The sequence below is a fragment of the Leptodactylus fuscus genome, unplaced genomic scaffold (genome assembly GCF_031893055.1).
Source record: "Leptodactylus fuscus isolate aLepFus1 unplaced genomic scaffold, aLepFus1.hap2 HAP2_SCAFFOLD_288, whole genome shotgun sequence".
In the NCBI taxonomy this organism is placed as follows: Eukaryota; Metazoa; Chordata; class Amphibia; order Anura; family Leptodactylidae; genus Leptodactylus; species Leptodactylus fuscus.
Window position 1 is genome coordinate 123,325 of NW_027440311.1, and position 19,305 is coordinate 142,629.

Here is a 19,305-nt window from a genome sequence, read left to right on the forward strand (position 1 = left end):
GCACATCCAAGATGCGAATCTCCCGTTCCACCACATCCCAAAGATGCTCCTCTATTGGATTGAGATCTGGTGACTGTGGAGGCCATTGGAGTACAGTGAACTCATTGTCATGTTCAAGAAACCAGTCTGAGATGATTCCAGCTTTATGACATGGCATTGCATTATCCTGCTGAAAGTAGCCATCAGATGTTGGGTACATTGTGGTCATAAAGGGATGGACATGGTCAGTAACAATACTCAGGTAGGCTTTGGCGTTGCAACCATGCTCAATTGGTACCAAGGGGCCCAAAGAGTGCCAAGAAAATATTCCCCACACCATGACACCTCCACCACCAGCCTGAACCGTTACCGATACAAGGCAGGATGGATCCATGCTTTCATGTTGTTGACGCCATATTCTGACCCTACCATCCGAATGTCGCAGCAGAAATCGAGACTCATCGGACCAGGCAACGTTTTTCCAATCTTCAATTGTCCAATTTCGATGAGCTTGTGCAAATTGTAGCCTCAGTTTCCTGTTCTTAGCTGAAAGGAGTGGCACCCGGTGTGGTCTTCTGCTGCTGTAGCCCATCTGTAGCCTCAAAGTTGGACGTACTGTGCGGCGTTCAGAGATGCTCTTCTGGCTACCTTGGCTGTAACGGGTGGCTATTTGAGTCACTGTTGCCTTTCTATCAGCTGGAACCAGTCTGGCCATTCTCCTCTGACCTCTGGCATCAACAACGCATTTCCGCCCCCCCACAGAACTGCCGCTCACTGGATGTTTTTTCTTTTTCGGACCATTCTCTGTAAACCCTAGAGATGGTTGTGCGTGAAAATCCCAGTAGATCAGCAGTTTCTGAAATACTCAGACCAGCCCTTCTGGCACCAACAACCATGCCACGTTCAAAGGCACGCAAATCACCTTTCTTCCCCCCCATACTGATGCTCGGTTTGACCTGCAGGAGATTGTCTTGACCATGTCTACATGCCGAAATGCACTGAGTTGCCGCCATGTGATTGGCTGATTAGAAATTAAGTGTTAACGAGCAGTTGGACAGGTGTACCTAATAAAGTGGCCGGTGAGTGTAAGGTGTAATATACCGCTCAGTGTATAATATAGGGTGTAATATACCGCTCATGTATAATATAAGGTGTAATATACCGCTCAGTGTATAATATAAGGTGTAATACACCGCTCAGTGTATAATATAAGGTGTAATATACCGCTCAATGTATAATTTAAGGTGTAATATACCGCTCATGTATAATATAAGGTGTAATATACCGCTCAGTGTATAATATAAGGTGTAATACACCGCTCAGTGTATAATATAAGGTGTAATATACCGCTCAATGTATAATTTAAGGTGTAATATACCGCTCAGTGTATAATATAAGATGCAATATACCGCTCAGTATATAATATAAGGTGTAATATACCGCTCAGTGTATAATATAGGGTGTAATATACCGCTCAGTGTATAATATAAGGTGTAATATACCGCTCATGTATAATATAAGGTGTAATATACCGCTCACTGTATAATATAGGGTGTAATATACCGCTCAGTGTATAATATAAGATGCAATATACCGCTCAGTATATAATATAAGGTGTAATATACCGCCTCAGTGTATAATATAAGGTGTAATATACCGCTCATGTATAATATAAGGTGTAATATACCGCTCAGTGTATAATATAATGTGTAATATACGCTCAGTGTATAATATAAGGTGTAATATACCGCTCCGTGTATAATATAAGGTGTAATATACCGCTCAGTGTATAATATAAGGTGTAATATACCGCTCAGTGTATAATATAGGGTGTAAAATACCGCTCAGTGTATAATATAAGGTGTAATATACCGCTCAGTGTATAATATAAGATGTAATATACCGCTCAGTGTATAATATAGGGTGTAATATACCGCTCATGTATAATATAAGGTGTAATACACCGCTCAGTGTATAATATAGGGTGTAATATACCGCTCATGTATAATATAAGGTGTAATATACCGCTCAGTGTATAATATAAGGTGTAATATACCGCTCAATGTATAATATAAGGTGTAATATACCGCTCAGTGTATAATATAAGGTGTAATATAACCGCTCAGTGTATAATATAAGGTGTAATATACCGCTCAGTGTATAATATAAGGTGTAATATACCGCTCATGTATAATATAAGGTGTAATATACCGCTCAGTGTATAATATAAGGTGTAATACACCGCTCAGTGTATAATATAAGGTGTAATATACCGCTCAATGTATAATTTAAGGTGTAATATACCGCTCAGTGTATAATATAAGGTGTAATATACCGCTCAGTGTATAATATAGGGTGTAATATACCGCTCAGTGTATAATATAAGATGCAATATACCGCTCAGTATATAATATAAGGTGTAATATACCGCTCAGTGTATAATATAAGGTGTAATATACCGCTCATGTATAATATAAGGTGTAATATACCGCTCAGTGTATAATATAAGGTGTAATATACCGCTCCGTGTATAATATAAGGTGTAATATACCGCTCAGTGTATAATATAAGGTGTAATATACCGCTCAGTGTATAATATAGGGTGTAAAAATACCGCTCAGTGTATAATATAAGGTGTAATATACCGCTCAGTGTATAATATAAGATGTAATATACCGCTCAGTGTATAATATAGGGTGTAATATACCGCTCATGTATAATATAAGGTGTAATACACCGCTCAGGTGTATAATATAGGGTGTAATATACCGCTCATGTATAATATAAGGTGTAATATACCGCTCAGTGTATAATATAAGGTGTAATATACCGCTCAATGTATAATATAAGGTGTAATATACCGCCTCAGTGTATAATATAAGGTGTAATATACCGCTCAGTGTATAATATAAGGTGTAATATACCGCTCAGTGTATAATATAAGGTGTAATATACCGCTCATGTATAATATAAGGTGTAATATACCGCTCAGTGTATAATATAGGGTGTAATATACCGCTCAGTGTATAATATAAGGTGTAATATACCACTCAGTATATAATATAAGTGTAATATACTGCTCAGTGTATAATATAAGGTGTAATATAACGCTCAGTGTATAATATAAGGTGTAATATACCGCTCATGTATAATATAAGGTGTAATATTACCGCTCATGTATAATATAAGGTGTAATATACCGCTCAGTGTATAATATAGGTGTAATATACCGCTCAGTGTATAATTATAAGGTGTAATATACCGCTCAGTGTATAATATAAGGTGTAATATACCGCTCAGTGTATAATATAAGGTGTAATATACCGCTCCGTGTATAATATAAGGTGTAATATACCGCTCAGTGTATAATATAAGGTGTAATATACCGCTCAGTGTATAATATAAGGTGTAATATACCGCTCAGTGTATAATATAAGGTGTAATATACCGCTCATGTATAATATAGGGTGTAATATAACCGCTCAGTGTATAATATAAGGGTGTAATATACCGCTCATGTATAATATAAAGTGTAATATACCGCTCAGTGTATAATATAGGTGTAATATACCGCTCAGTGTATAATATAAGGTGTAATATACCGCTCATGTATAATATAAGGTGTAATATACCGCTCATGTATAATATAAGGTGTAATATACCGCTCAGTGTATAATATAGGGTGTAATATACCGCTCAGTGTATAATATAAGGTGTAATATACCGCTCAGTGTATAATATAGGGTGTAATATACCGCTCAGTGTATAATATAAGGTGTAATATACCGCTCAGTGTATAATATAAGGTGTAATATACCGCCTCATGTATAATATAAGGTGTAATATACCGCTCAGTGTATAATATAAGGGTGTAATATACCGCTCAGTGTATAATATAAGGTGTAATATACCGCTTCAGTGTATAATATAAGGTGTAATATACCGCTTCAGTGTATAATATAAGGTGTAATATACCGCTCAGTGTATAATATAAGGTGTAATATACCGCTCAGTGTATAATATAAGGTGTATATACCGCTCAGTGTATAATATAAGGTGTAATATACCGCTCAGTGTATAATATAGGGTGTAATATACCGCTCAGTGTATAATATAAGGTGTAATATACCGCTCAGTGTATAATATAGGTGTAATATACCGCTCAGTGTATAATATAAGGTGTAATATACCGCTCAGTGTATAATATAAGGTGTAATATACCGCTCAGTGTATAATATAAGGTGTAATATACCGCTCAGTGTATAATATAAGGTGTAATATACCGCTCATGTATAATATAAGGTGTAATATACCGCTCAGTGTATAATATAAGGTGTAATATACCGCTCATGTATAATATAAGGTGTAATATACCGCTCATGTATAATATAAGGTGTAATATACCGCTCATGTATAATATAAGGTGTAATATACCGCTCATGTATAATATAAGGTGTAATATACCGCTCAGTGTATAATATAAGGTGTAATATACCGCTCATGGTATAATATAAGGTGTAATATACCGCTCAGTGTATAATATAAGGTGTAATATACCGCTCAGTGTATAATATAAGGTGTAATATACCGCTCAGTGTATAATATAAGGTGTAATATACCGCTCAGTGTATAATATAAGGTGTAATATACCGCTCATGTATAATATAAGTGTAATATACCGCTCATGTATAATATAAGGTGTAATATACCGCTCATGTATAATATAAGGGTGTAATATACCGCTCAGTGTATAATATAAGGTGTAATATACCGCTCAGTGTATAATATAAGGTGTAATATACCGCTCAGTGTATAATATAAGGTGTAATATACCGCTCAGTGTATAATATAAGGTGTAATATACCGCTCAGTGTATAATATAAGGGTGTAATATACCGCTCAGTGTATAATATAAGGTGTAATATACCGCTCAGTGTATAATATAAGGTGTAATATACCGCTCATGTATAATATAAGGTGTAATATACCGCTCAGTGTATAATATAAGGTGTAATATACCGCTCAGTGTATAATATAAGGTGTAATATACCGCTCAGTGTATAATATAAGGTGTAATATACCGCTCATGTATAATATAAGGTGTAATATACCGCTCAGTGTATAATAATAAGGGTGTAATATACCGCTCAGTGTATAATATAGGTGTAATATACCGCTCAGTGTATAATATAAGGTGTAATATACCGCTCAGTGTATAATATAAGGTCGTAATATACGCTCAGTGTATAATATAAGGTGTTAATATACCGCTCAGTGTATAATATCAGGTGTAATATACCGCTCAGTGTATTATATAAGGTTTAATATACGCTCATGTATAATATAGGATCTACCCGCTCAGTGTATAAATATAAGGTGTAATATACCGCTCCGTGTATAATAATAAGGTGTAATATACCGTCTCAGTGTATAATATAAGGTGTAACATTTACCGCTCAGTGTAATAATAAAGGTGTAATATACCGCTCAGTGTAATAAGATCTGTCACGCGTGTGTAATATACGCTCATGTATAATATAATGGTGTAATATTAGGCTCAGTGTATAAAATATAAGGTGTAATATACCGCTCAGTGTATAAATAGCGGAATATATCGCTCAGTATATAATATAAGGTGTAATATACCGCTCAGTGTACAATATAAGGTGTAATATACCGCTCAGTATATAATATAAGGTGTAACATACCGCTCAGTGTATAATATAAGGTGTAATATACCGCTCTTGTATAATATAAGGTGTAATATACCGCTCAGTGTATAATATAAGGTGTAATATACCGCTCATGTATAATATAAGGTGTAATATACCGCTCAGTGTATAATATAAGGTATAATATACCGCTCAGTGTATAATATAAGGCGTAATATACCGCTCAGTGTATAATATAAGGTGTAATATACCGCTCAGTGTATAATAAAAGGTGTAACATACCGCTCAGTGTATAATATAAGGTGTAATATACCGCTCAGTGTATAATATAAGGTGTAATATACCGCTCAGTGTATAATATAAGGTGTAATATACCGCTCAGTGTATAATATAAGGTGTAATATACCGCTCAGTGTATAATATAAGGTGTAATATACCGCTCATGTATAATATAAGGTGTAACATACCGCTCAGTGTATAATATAAGGTGTAATATACCGCTCAGTGTATAATATAAGGTGTAATATACCGCTCAGTGTATAATATAGGGTGTAATATACCGCTCATGTATAATATAAGGTGTAATATACCGCTCAGTGTATAATATAGGGTGTAATATACCGCTCAGTGTATAATATAAGGTGTAATATACCGCTCAGTGTATAATATAGGGTGTAATATACCGCTCAGTGTATAATATAAAGTGTAATATACCGCTCAGTGTATAATATAAGGTGTAATATACCGCTCAGTGTATAATATAAGGTGTAATATACCGCTCAGTGTATAATATAAGGTGTAATATACCGCTCAGTGTATAATATAAGGTGTAATATACCGCTCAGTGTATAATATAAGGTGTAATATACCGCTCATGTATAATATAAGGTGTAATATACCGCTCAGTGTATAATATAAGGTGTAATATACCGCTCAGTGTATAATATAGGGTGTAATATATCGCTCAGTGTACAATATAAGGTGTAATATATCGCTCAGTATATAATATAAGGTGTAATATACCGCTCAGTGTACAATATAAGGTGTAATATACCGCTCAGTATATAATATAAGGTGTAACATACCGCTCAGTGTATAATATAAGGTGTAATATACCGCTCATGTATAATATAAGGTGTAATATACCGCTCAGTGTATAATATAAGGTGTAATATACCGCTCAGTGTATAATATAAGGTGTAATATACCGCTCAGTGTATAATATAAGGTGTAATATACCGCTCATGTATAATATAAGGTGTAATATACCGCTCAGTGTATAATATAAGGTGTAATATACCGCTCAGTGTATAATATAGGGTGTAATATATCGCTCAGTGTACAATATAAGGTGTAATATATCGCTCAGTATATAATATAAGGTGTAATATACCGCTCAGTGTACAATATAAGGTGTAATATACCGCTCAGTATATAATATAAGGTGTAACATACCGCTCAGTGTATAATATAAGGTGTAATATACCGCTCATGTATAATATAAGGTGTAATATACCGCTCAGTGTATAATATAAGGTGTAATATACCGCTCATGTATAATATAAGGTGTAATATACCGCTCAGTGTATAATATAAGGTATAATATACCGCTCAGTGTATAATATAAGGCGTAATATACCGCTCATGTATAATATAAGGTGTAATATACCGCTCAGTGTATAATATAAGGTATAATATACCGCTCAGTGTATAATATAAGGTGTAATATACCGCTCAGTGTATAATAAAAGGTGTAACATACCGCTCAGTGTATAATATAAGGTGTAATATACCGCTCAGTGTATAATATAAGGTGTAATATACCGCTCAGTGTATAATATAAGGTGTAATATACCGCTCAGTGTATAATATAAGGTGTAATATACCGCTCAGTGTATAATATAAGGTGTAATATACCGCTCATGTATAATATAAGGTGTAACATACCGCTCAGTGTATAATATAAGGTGTAATATACCGCTCAGTGTATAATATAAGGTGTAATATACCGCTCAGTGTATAATATAGGGTGTAATATACCGCTCATGTATAATATAAGGTGTAATATACCGCTCAGTGTAATATAACACAGGGTTCATTGTACTCACCAGATTCACCAGGGGGCCCCCAGAATTCCCAACCTGAAAGTAAGAGTGAGAGGGTGAGGAGGGGGCGTAAAGCCGCAGACACCGCCCACCTTGCCCCTCCCCTCGCTGGCACTCACATCTATGATGGCGTCCGTCTGGATGAAGTCCATGTCCTTATTGGACAGTCCGAGCTCCCGACTCCCCCGCTGCACTGAGCTGACTATCCCAGAGGTGATGGTGTTACGGAGGAGGTACGGCGTCCCCATGGCCACAACAAACTCCCCTTGTCTGACCTCAGAGGAGCGACCCAGCGGCAGCGTGGGCAGAGGACCCTGCAGAGGGGGCAAAAGGCACGAAGTAGGGAGGAGGGGAGTGCCAGGGGTCAGAGGGGTCTGAGCCCGCACTAAGGATGTCAGTACAGATGAGACAATAGTATTCCAAACACCTCCCCCCATAGGAATGAATGGAAGCGGCCGGCGCTTAACCCCTTGGTGTTCGGACGCTTTCATTCATTCCTATGGGAGCAAGGAATTCGAAACTGGTTGTCAGGTGTCAGAGTGGGAGGAGGAGACAATCCTAGCTGTCAGGTAATGGGGGAGGAGAAGAGGCGTCCGGCTGTCAGGTACTGGGGGAGGATACGAGGCGTCCGGCTGTCAGGTAATGGGGGAGGAGAAGAGGCGTCCGGCTGTCAGGTACTGGGGGAGGAGACGAGGCGTCCGGCTGTCAGGTACTGGGGGAGGATACGAGGCGTCCGGCTGTCAGGTACTGGGGGAGGAGACGAGGCGTCCGGCTGTCAGGTACTGGGGGAGGAGACGAGGCGTCCGGCTGTCAGGTACTGGGGGAGGAGACGAGGCGTCCGGCTGTCAGGTACTGGGGGAGGAGAAGAGGCGTCCGGCTGTCAGGTACTGGGGGAGGAGACGAGGCGTCCGGCTGTCGGGTACTGGGGGAGGAGAAGAGGCGTCCGGCTGTCAGGTACTGGGGGAGGAGAAGAGGCGTCCGGCTGTCAGGTACTGGGGGAGGAGACGAGGCGTCCGGCTGTCGGGTACTGGGGGAGGAGACGAGGCGTCCGGCTGTCAGGTAATGGGGGAGGAGAAGAGGCGTCCGGCTGTCAGGTACTGGGGGAGGAGAAGAGGCGTCCGGCTGTCAGGTACTGGGGGAGGAGACGAGGCGTCCGGCTGTCAGGTACTGGGGAAGGAGACGAGGCGTCCGGCTGTCAGGTAATGGGGGGAGGAGACGAGGCGTCCGGCTGTCAGGTACAGGGGGAGGAGACGAGGCGTCCGGCTGTCAGGTACTGGGGGAGGAGACGAGGCGTCCGGCTGTCAGGTAATGGGGGAGGAGACGAGGCGTCCGGCTGTCAGGTACTGGGGGAGGAGACGAGGCGTCCGGCTGTCAGGTACTGGGGGAGGAGACGAGGCGTCCGGCTGTCAGGTACTGGGGGAGGAGACGAGGCGTCCGGCTGTCAGGTAATGGGGGAGGAGACGAGGCATCCGGCTGTCAAGTACTGGGGGAGGAGACGAGGCGTCCGGCTGTCAGGTAATGGGGGAGGAGGAGAGGCGTCCGGCTGTCAGGTACTGGGGGAGGAGACAAGGCGTCCGGCTGTCAGGTACTGGGGGAGGAGAAGAAGCGTCCGGCTGTCAGGTACTGGGGGAGGAGACGAGGAGTCCGGCTGTCGGGTACTGGGGGAGGAGGCGAGGCGTCCGGCTGTCAGGTACTGGGGGAGGAGACGAGGCGTCCGGCTGTCAGGTACTGGGGGAGGAGACGAGGCGTCCGGCTGTCAGGTACTGGGGGAGGAGACGAGGCGTCCGGCTGTCAGGTACTGGGGGGAGGAGACGAGGCGTCCGGCTGTCAGGTGTCAGAGTGGGAGGAGGAGACAATCCTAGCTGTCAGGTAATGGGAGAGGAGACGAGGCGTCCGGCTGTCAGGTACTGGGGGAGGAGAAGAGGCGTCCGGCTGTCAGGTACTGGGGGAGGAGACGAGGCGTCCGGCTGTCAGGTACTGGGGGAGGAGACGAGGCGTCCGGCTGTCAGGTACTGGGGGAGGAGACGAGGCGTCCGGCTGTCAGGTACTGGGGGAGGAGAAGAGGCGTCCGGCTGTCAGGTACTGGGGGAGGAGACGAGGCGTCCGGCTGTCAGGTACTGGGGGAGGAGACGAGGCGTCCGGCTGTCAGGTACTGGGGGAGGATACCAGGCGTCCGGCTGTCAGGTACAGGGGGAGGAGGCGAGGCGTCCGGCTGTCAGGTACTAGGGGAGGACGCGAGGCGTCCGGCTGTCAGGTAATGGGGGAGGAGACGAGGCGTCCGGCTGTCAGGTACTGGGGGAGGAGACGAGGCGTCCGGCTGTCAGGTAATGGGGGAGGAGGCGAGGCGTCCGGCTGTCAGGTAATGGGGGAGGAGGCGAGGCGTCCGGCTGTCAGGTAATGGGGGAGGAGGCGAGGCGTCCGGCTGTCAGGTACTGGGGGGGGAGACGAGGCGTCCGGCTGTCAGGTACTGGGGGAGGAGAAGAGGCGTCCGGCTGTCAGGTACTGGGGGAGGAGACGAGGCGTCCGGCTATCGGGTACTAGGGGAGGAGACGAGGCGTCCGGCTGTCGGGTAATGGGGGAGGAGACGAGGCGTCCGGCTGTCGGGTACTGGGGGAGGAGACGAGGCGTCCGGCTGTCGGGTAATGGGGGAGGAGACGAGGCGTCCGGCTGTCGGGTAATGGGGGAGGAGACGAGGCGTCCGGCTGTCGGGTAATGGGGGAGGAGACGAGGCGTCCGGCTGTCGGGTAATGGGGGAGGAGACGAGGCGTCCGGCTGTCAGGTACAGGAGGAGGCGGCGAGGCGTCCGGCTGTCAGGTACTGGGGGAGGAGACGAGGCGTCCGGCTGTCGGGTAATGGGGGAGGAGACGAGGCGTCCGGCTGTCAGGTACTGGGGGAGGAGACGAGGCGTCCGGCTGTCGGGTAATGGGGGAGGAGACGAGGCGTCCGGCTGTCGGGTAATGGGGGAGGAGACGAGGCGTCCGGCTGTCGGGTAATGGGGGAGGAGACGAGGCGTCCGGCTGTCAGGTACAGGAGGAGGCGGCGAGGCGTCCGGCTGTCAGGTACTGGGGGAGGAGACGAGGCGTCCGGCTGTCAGGTACTGGGGAGGAGACGAGGCGTCCGGCTGTCAGGTACTGGGGGAGGAGACGAGGCGTCCGGCTGTCAGGTACAGGAGGAGGCGGCGAGGCGTCCGGCTGTCAGGTAATGGGGGAGGAGACGAGGCGTCCGGCTGTCAGGTACTGGGGGAGGAGACGAGGCGTCCGGCTGTCAGGTACAGGAGGCGAGGCGTCCGGCTGTCAGGTAATGGGGGAGGATGCGAGGCGTCCGGCTGTCAGGTACAGAGGGGAGGAGACGAGGCGTCCGGCTGTGAGGTACAGGGGGAGGAGACGAGGCGTCCGGCTGTCAGGTACAGGGGGAGGAGACGAGGCGTCCGACTGTCAGGTACAGGGGGAGGAGACGAGGCGTCCGAATGTCAGGTACAGGGGGAGGAGACGAGGCGTCCGACTGTCGGGTAATGGGGGAGGAGACGAGGCGTCCGACTGTCGGGTAATGGGGGAGGAGACGAGGCTGCCGGCTGTCGGGTAATGGGGGAGGAGACGAGGCGTCCGGCTGTCGGGTAATGGGGGAGGAGACGAGGCGTCCGGCTGTCGGGTAATGGGGGGAGGAGACGAGGCGTCCGGCTGTCGGGTACTGGGGGAGGAGGCGAGGCGTCCGGCTGTCCGGTACAGGGGGAGGAGACGAGGCGTCCGGCTGACAGGTAATGGGGGAGGAAACGAGGCGTCCGACTGTCGGTTAATGGGGGAGGAGACGAGGCTGCCGGCTGTCGGGTAATGGGGGAGGAGACGAGGCGTCCGGCTGTCGGGTAATGGGGGAGGAGACGAGGCGTCCGGCTGTCGGGTAATGGGGGAGGAGACGAGGCGTCCGGCTGTCGGGTAATGGGGGGAGGAGACGAGGCGTCCGGCTGTTAGGTACTGGGGGAGGAGGCGAGGCGTCCGGCTTTCCGGTACAGGGGGAGGAGACGAGGCGTCCGGCTGTCAGGTACTGGGGGAGGAGACGAGGCGTCCGGCTGTCAGGTACTGGGGGAGGGAGACGAGGCGTCCGGCTGTCGGGGTACTGGGGGAGGAGACGAGGCGTCCGGCTGTCGGGGTACTGGGGGAGGAGACGAGGCGTCCGGCTGTCGGGGTAATGGGGGAGGATACGAGGCGTCCGGCTGTCAGGTACAGGGGGAGGAGACGAGGCGTCCGGCTGTCGGGTACTGGGGGAGGAGACGAGGCGTCCGGCTGTCGGGTACTGGGGGAGGAGACGAGGCGTCCGGCTGTCGGGTACTGGGGGAGGAGACGAAGCGTCCGGCTGTCGGGTACTGGGGAGGAGACGAAGCGTCCGGCTGTCGGGTAATGGGGGAGGACACGAGGCGTCCGGCTGTCGGGTACTGGGGGAGGAGACGAGGCGTCCGGCTGTCGGGTACTGGGGGAGGACACGAGGCGTCCGGCTGTCGGGTACTGGGGGAGGACACGAGGCGTCGGCTGTCGGGTACTGGGGGAGGAGACGAGGCGTCCGGCTGTCGGGTACTGGGGGAGGAGGAGAGGCGTCCGGCTGTCGGGTACTGGGGGAGGACACGAGGCGTCCGGCTGTCGGGTACTGGGGGGAGGAGACGAGGCGTCCGGCTGTCGGGTACTGGGGGAGGAGACGAGGCGTCCGGCTTGTCGGGTACTGGGGGAGGAGACGAGGCGTCCGGCTGTCGGGGTACTGGGGGAGGAGACGAGGCGTCCGGCTGTCGGGTACTGGGGGAGGAGGAGAGGCGTCCGGCTGTCGGGTACTGGGGGAGGAGGAGAGGCGTCCGGCTGTCGGGTACTGGGGGAGGAGACGAGGCGTCCGGCTGTCGGGTACTGGGGGAGGAGACGAGGCGTCCGGCTGTCGGGTACTGGGGGAGGAGACGAGGCGTCCGGCTGTCGGGTACTGGGGGAGGACACGAGGCGTCCGGCTGTCGGGTACTGGGGGAGGACACGAGGCGTCCGGCTGTCGGGTACTGGGGGAGGAGACGAGGCGTCCGGCTGTCGGGTACTGGGGGAGGAGGAGAGGCGTCCGGCTGTCGGGTACTGGGGGAGGACACGAGGCGTCCGGCTGTCGGGTACTGGGGGAGGAGACGAGGCGTCCGGCTGTCGGGTACTGGGGGAGGAGACGAGGCGTCCGGCTGTCGGGTACTGGGGGAGGAGACGAGGCGTCCGGCTGTCGGGTACTGGGGGAGGAGGAGAGGCGTCCGGCTGTCGGGTACTGGGGGAGGAGGAGAGGCGTCCGGCTGTCGGGTACTGGGGGAGGAGACGAGGCGTCCGGCTGTCGGGTACTGGGGAGGAGACGAGGCGTCCGGCTGTCGGGTACTGGGGAGGAGACGAGGCGTCCGGCTGTCGGGTACTGGGGGGAGGAGACGAGGCGTCCGGCTGTCGGGTACTGGGGGAGGAGACGAGGCGTCCGGCTGTCGGGTACTGGGGGAGGACACGAGGCGTCCGGCTGTCGGGTACTGGGGGAGGACACGAGGCGTCCGGCTGTCGGGTACTGGGGGAGGACACGAGGCGTCCGGCTGTCGGGTACTGGGGGAGAGGAGAGGCGTCCGGCTGTCGGGTACTGGGGGAGGAGGCGAGGCGTCCGGCTTTCCGGTACAGGGGGAGGAGACGAGGCGTCCGGCTGTCAGGGTACTGGGGGAGGAGACGAGGCGTCCGGCTGTCGGGTACTGGGGGAGGAGACGAGGCGTCCGGCTGTCGGGTACTGGGGGAGGAGACGAGGCGTCCGGCTGTCGGGTACTGGGGGAGGAGACGAGGCGTCCGGCTGTCGGGTACTGGGGGAGGAGACGAGGCGTCCGGCTGTCGGGTACTGGGGGAGGAGACGAGGCGTCCGGCTGTCGGGTACTGGGGGAGGAGACGAGGCGTCCGGCTGTCGGGTACTGGGGGAGGAGACGAGGCGTCCGGCTGTCGGGTACTGGGGGAGGAGGAGAGGCGTCCGGCTGTCGGGTACTGGGGGAGGAGACGAGGCGTCCGGCTGTCGGGTACTGGGGGAGGAGACGAGGCGTCCGGCTGTCGGGTACTGGGGGAGGAGACGAGGCGTCCGGCTGTCGGGTACTGGGGGAGGAGACGAGGCGTCCGGCTGTCGGGTACTGGGGGAGGAGACGAGGCGTCCGGCTGTCGGGGACTGGGGGAGGAGACGAGGCGTCCGGCTGTCGGGTACTGGGGGAGGAGACGAGGCGTCCGGCTGTCGGGTAATGGGGGAGGAGACGAGGCGTCCGGCTGTCGGGTAATGGGGGAGGAGACGAGGCGTCCGGCTGTCGGGTAATGGGGGAGGAGACGAGGCGTCCGGCTGTCGGGTAATGGGGGAGGAGACGAGGCGTCCGGCTGTCGGGTGCTGGGGGAGGAGACGAGGCGTCCGGCTGTCGGGTGCTGGGGGAGGAGACGAGGCGTCCGGCTGTCGGGTGCTGGGGGAGGAGACGAGGCGTCCGGCTGTCGGGTGCTGGGGGAGGAGACGAGGCGTCCGGCTGTCGGGTGCTGGGGGAGGAGACGAGGCGTCCGGCTGTCGGGTGCTGGGGGAGGAGACGAGGCGTCCGGCTGTCGGGTGCTGGGGGAGGAGACGAGGCGTCCGGCTGTCGGGTGCTGGGGGAGGAGACGAGGCGTCCGGCTGTCGGGTGCTGGGGGAGGAGACGAGGCGTCCGGCTGTCGGGTGCTGGGGGAGGAGACGAGGCGTCCGGCTGTCGGGTAATGGGGGAGGAGACGAGGCGTCCGGCTGTCGGGTAATGGGGGAGGAGACGAGGCGTCCGGCTGTCGGGTAATGGGGGAGGAGACGAGGCGTCCGGCTGTCGGGTAATGGGGGGAGGAGACGAGGCGTCCGGCTGTCGGGTAATGGGGGAGGAGACGAGGCGTCCGGCTGTCGGGTAATGGGGGAGGAGACGAGGCGTCCGGCTGTCGGGTAATGGGGGAGGAGACGAGGCGTCCGGCTGTCAGGGTACAGGAGGAGGCGGCGAGGCGTTCCGGCTGTCAGGTACTGGGGGGAGGAGACGAGGCGTCCGGCTGTCGGGTAATGGGGGAGGAGACGAGGCGTCCGGCTGTCAGGTACTGGGGGAGGAGACGAGGCGTCCGGCTGTCGGGTAATGGGGGAGGAGACGAGGCGTCCGGCTGTCGGGTAATGGGGGAGGAGACGAGGCGTCCGGCTGTCGGGTAATGGGGGAGGAGACGAGGCGTCCGGCTGTCAGGTACAGGAGGAGGCGGCGAGGCGTCCGGCTGTCAGGTACTGGGGGAGGAGACGAGGCGTCCGGCTGTCAGGTACTGGGGGAGGAGACGAGGCGTCCGGCTGTCAGGTACTGGGGGAGGAGACGAGGCGTCCGGCTGTCAGGTACAGGAGGAGGCGGCGAGGCGTCCGGCTGTCAGGTAATGGGGGAGGAGACGAGGCGTCCGGCTGTCAGGTACTGGGGGAGGAGACGAGGCGTCCGGCTGTCAGGTACAGGAGGCGAGGCGTCCGGCTGTCAGGTAATGGGGGAGGATGCGAGGCGTCCGGCTGTCAGGTACAGGGGGAGGAGACGAGGCGTCCGGCTGTGAGGTACAGGGGGAGAGACGAGGCGTCCGGCTGTCAGGTACAGGGGGAGGAGACGAGGCGTCCGACTGTCAGGTACAGGGGGGAGGAGACGAGGCGTCCGAATGTCAGGTACAGGGGGAGGAGACGAGGCGTCCGACTGTCGGGTAATGGGGGAGGAGACGAGGCGTCCGACTGTCGGGTAATGGGGGAGGAGACGAGGCTGCCGGCTGTCGGGTAATGGGGGAGGAGACGAGGCGTCCGGCTGTCGGGTAATGGGGGAGGAGACGAGGCGTCCGGCTGTCGGGTAATGGGGGAACGAGGCGTCCGGCTGTCGGGTACTGGGGGAGGAGGCGAGGCGTCCGGCTGTCCGGTACAGGGGGAGGAGACGAGGCGTCCGGCTGACAGGTAATGGGGGAGGAAACGAGGCGTCCGACTGTCGGGTAATGGGGGAGGAGACGAGGCTGCCGGCTGTCGGGTAATGGGGGAGGAGACGAGGCGTCCGGCTGTCGGGTAATGGGGGAGGAGACGAGGCGTCCGGCTGTCGGGTAATGGGGGAGGAGACGAGGCGTCCGGCTGTCGGGTAATGGGGGAGGAGACGAGGCGTCCGGCTGTCAGGTACTGGGGGAGGAGGCGAGGCGTCCGGCTTTCCGGTACAGGGGGAGGAGACGAGGCGTCCGGCTGTCAGGTACTGGGGGAGGAGACGAGGCGTCCGGCTGTCAGGTACTGGGGGAGGAGACGAGGCGTCCGGCTGTCAGGTACTGGGGGAGGAGACGAGGCGTCCGGCTGTCGGGGTACTGGGGGAGGAGACGAGGCGTCCGGCTGTCGGGGTACTGGGGGAGGAGACGAGGCGTCCGGCTGTCGGGGTAATGGGGGAGGATACGAGGCGTCCGGCTGTCAGGTACAGGGGGAGGAGACGAGGCGTCCGGCTGTCGGGTACTGGGGGAGGAGACGAGGCGTCCGGCTGTCGGGTACTGGGGGAGGAGACGAGGCGTCCGGCTGTCGGGTACTGGGGGAGGAGACGAAGCGTCCGGCTGTCGGGTACTGGGGGAGGAGACGAAGCGTCCGGCTGTCGGGTAATGGGGGAGGACACGAGGCGTCCGGCTGTCGGGTACTGGGGGAGGAGACGAGGCGTCCGGCTGTCGGGTACTGGGGGAGGACACGAGGCGTCCGGCTGTCGGGTACTGGGGGAGGACACGAGGCGTCCGGCTGTCGGGTACTGGGGGAGGAGACGAGGCGTCCGGCTGTCGGGTACTGGGGGAGGAGGAGAGGCGTCCGGCTGTCGGGTACTGGGGGAGGACACGAGGCGTCCGGCTGTCGGGTACTGGGGGAGGAGACGAGGCGTCCGGCTGTCGGGTACTGGGGGAGGAGACGAGGCGTCCGGCTTTCCGGTACAGGGGGAGGAGACGAGGCGTCCGGCTGTCAGGTACTGGGGGAGGAGACGAGGCGTCCGGCTGTCGGGGTAATGGGAGAGGATACGAGGCGTCTGGCTGTCAGGTACAGGGGGAGGAGACGAGGCGTCCGGCTGTCGGGGTAATGGGGGAGGATACGAGGTGTCTGGCTGTCCGGTACAGGGGGAGGAGACGAGGCGTCCGGCTGTCGGGGTAATGGGGGAGGATACGAGGTGTCTGGCTGTCCGGTACAGGGGGAGGAGACGAGGCGTCCGGCTGTCCGGTACTGGGGGAGGAGACGAGGCGTCCGGCTGTCAGGTACTGGGGGAGGAGACGAGGCGTCCGGCTGTCAGGTACTGGGGGAGGAGACGAGGCGTCCGGCTGTCAGGTACTGGGGGAGGAGACGAGGCGTCCGGCTGTCAGGTACTGGGGGAGGAGACGAGGCGTCCGGCTGTCAGGTACAGGGGGAGGAGACGAGGCGTCCGGCTGTCAGGTACAGGGGGAGGAGACGAGGCGTCTGGTTCTCACCTTTGCAGTTATTCGGATGGTGGCGATGTCCTGCACTGGGTCCATGGCGCACACACTGGCCTCGTAGGTGTCCCCGTTGTGCAGCTTCACCCTCACCCGCCTCTTATTGGCCACCACGTGGGCATTAGTGACAATCAACCCGTCTGGAGACACCAGGAAGCCGGACCCGCTGGAGATGACCGCCTCCCTGCCAGTGAACGGGTGTCTGTGGGGTTACACCAAAAAGTGAGCCATAAACCCAAATACACCACAACCCCAGTAATAATTACACCAGTCAGGGGTACAAGAAATCTAGGTGTAATATACCGCTCAGTGTATACTATAGGGTGTAATATACCGCTCAGTGTATACTATAGGGTGTAATATACCGCTCAGTGTATAATATAGGGTGTAATATACCGCTCAGTGTATAATATAAGGTGTAATATACCGCTCAGTGTATACTATAGGGTGTAATATACCGCTCGGTGTATAATATAAGGTGTAATATACCGCTCGGTGTATACTATAGGGTGTAATATACCGCTCGGTGTATAATATAAGGTGTAATATACCGCTCGGTGTATACTATAGGGTGTAATATACCGCTCGGTGTATAATATAAGGTGTAATATACCGCTCGGTGTATACTATAGGGTGTAATATACCGCTCGGTGTATAATATAAGGTGTAATATACCGCTCGGTGTATACTATAGGGTGTAATATACCGCTCGGTGTATAATATAAGGTGTAATATACCGCTCGGTGTATACTATAGGGTGTAATATACCGCTCGGTGTATAATATAAGGTGTAATATACCGCTCGGTGTATACTATAGGGTGTAATATACCGCTCGGTGTATACTATAGGGTGTAATATACCGCTCGGTGTATACTATAGGGTGTAATATACCGCTCGGTGTATACTATAGGGTGTAATATACCGCTCGGTGTATACTATAGGGTGTAATATACCGCTCGGTGTATACTATAGGGTGTAATATACCGCTCAGTGTATACTATAGGGTGTAATATACCGCTCAGTGTATACTATAGGGTGTAATATACCGCTCAGTGTATACTATAGGGTGTAATATACCGCTCAGTGTATACTATAGGGTGTAATATACCGCTCAGTGTATAATATAGGGTGTAATATACCGCTCAGTGTATAATATAGGGTGTAATATACCGCTCAGTGTATAATATAAGGTGTAATATACCGCTCAGTGTATAATATAAGGTGTAATATACCGCTCATGTATAATATAAGGTGTAATATACCGCTCAGTGTATAATATAGGGTGTAATATACCGCTCAGTGTATAATATAAGGTGTAATATACCGCTCATGTATAATATAGGGTGTAATATACCGCTCATGTATAATATAAGGTGTAATATACCGCTCAGTGTATAATATAAGGTGTAATATACCGCTCAGTGTATAATATAAGGTGTAATATACCGCTCATGTATAATATAAGGTGTAATATACCGCTCAGTGTATAATATAAGGTGTAATATACCGCTCATGTATAATATAAGGTGTAATATACCGCTCAGTGTATAAGTGTATAATATAAGGTATAATAAAAAGCTCAGTGTATAGGGTCATTCCATATCAAGTGATCCAAATAGGAATATTTTTTTTACCTGACGTCTTTAGATTTTTTTTTTATTTTTATTTTTTATGAAGTACAACTTAAGTTAATTACAAATAAAAAGTTTTGAATTTTTTTCTTCATCAGTTAATTTTTTATAGAATTCTAAAGTTTTGAAAAAGTGTGAATTTTGGCCTGGTATGGCTTTACATTTTTTAACATATCTTGGGCTAGAATTAAGATAAATAGGTGGGAGAGGCATCATTTTTCTCAGAGCGGTACCGGCTTTCATCTGATCGGTCACAAGACAATGTTTCTTTATATTTTGTTTTGGAGAAATCAAATTCAAAATTTTGATGCGCAATTGTAAAAAAAACGTATGTTTTAAAATTGTGAAAAAATGCATTTGTGTTACTTGTGTTCTTGGTTATATTTTTACAGGTTTTCAACTTGGGACAAAATTGGGATCAATTTTTTTTAAAAAAAATTTTTAAGCCTT

At 51.3% G+C, this 19,305-nt stretch overlaps 1 protein-coding gene across 1 annotated transcript in view; it reads right to left on the bottom strand.

Annotated features, from left to right (window-relative positions):
• Positions 1 to 17,376, bottom strand: part of HTRA2 (HtrA serine peptidase 2) — a 41,945-nt gene extending 24,569 nt beyond the window's left edge. The window contains exons 1-3 of the mRNA XM_075261690.1: positions 17,221 to 17,376; positions 7,876 to 8,070; positions 7,760 to 7,792 (exon numbers count right to left, since the gene is read on the bottom strand). Of these exons, the coding sequence (XP_075117791.1) occupies positions 7,760 to 7,792; positions 7,876 to 8,070; positions 17,221 to 17,265 (273 nt within the window). The 5' untranslated portion in view covers positions 17,266 to 17,376. The remainder of the gene's footprint in view (positions 1 to 7,759; positions 7,793 to 7,875; positions 8,071 to 17,220) is intronic.
• Between the last annotated feature and the right edge of the window lie 1,929 nt (positions 17,377 to 19,305).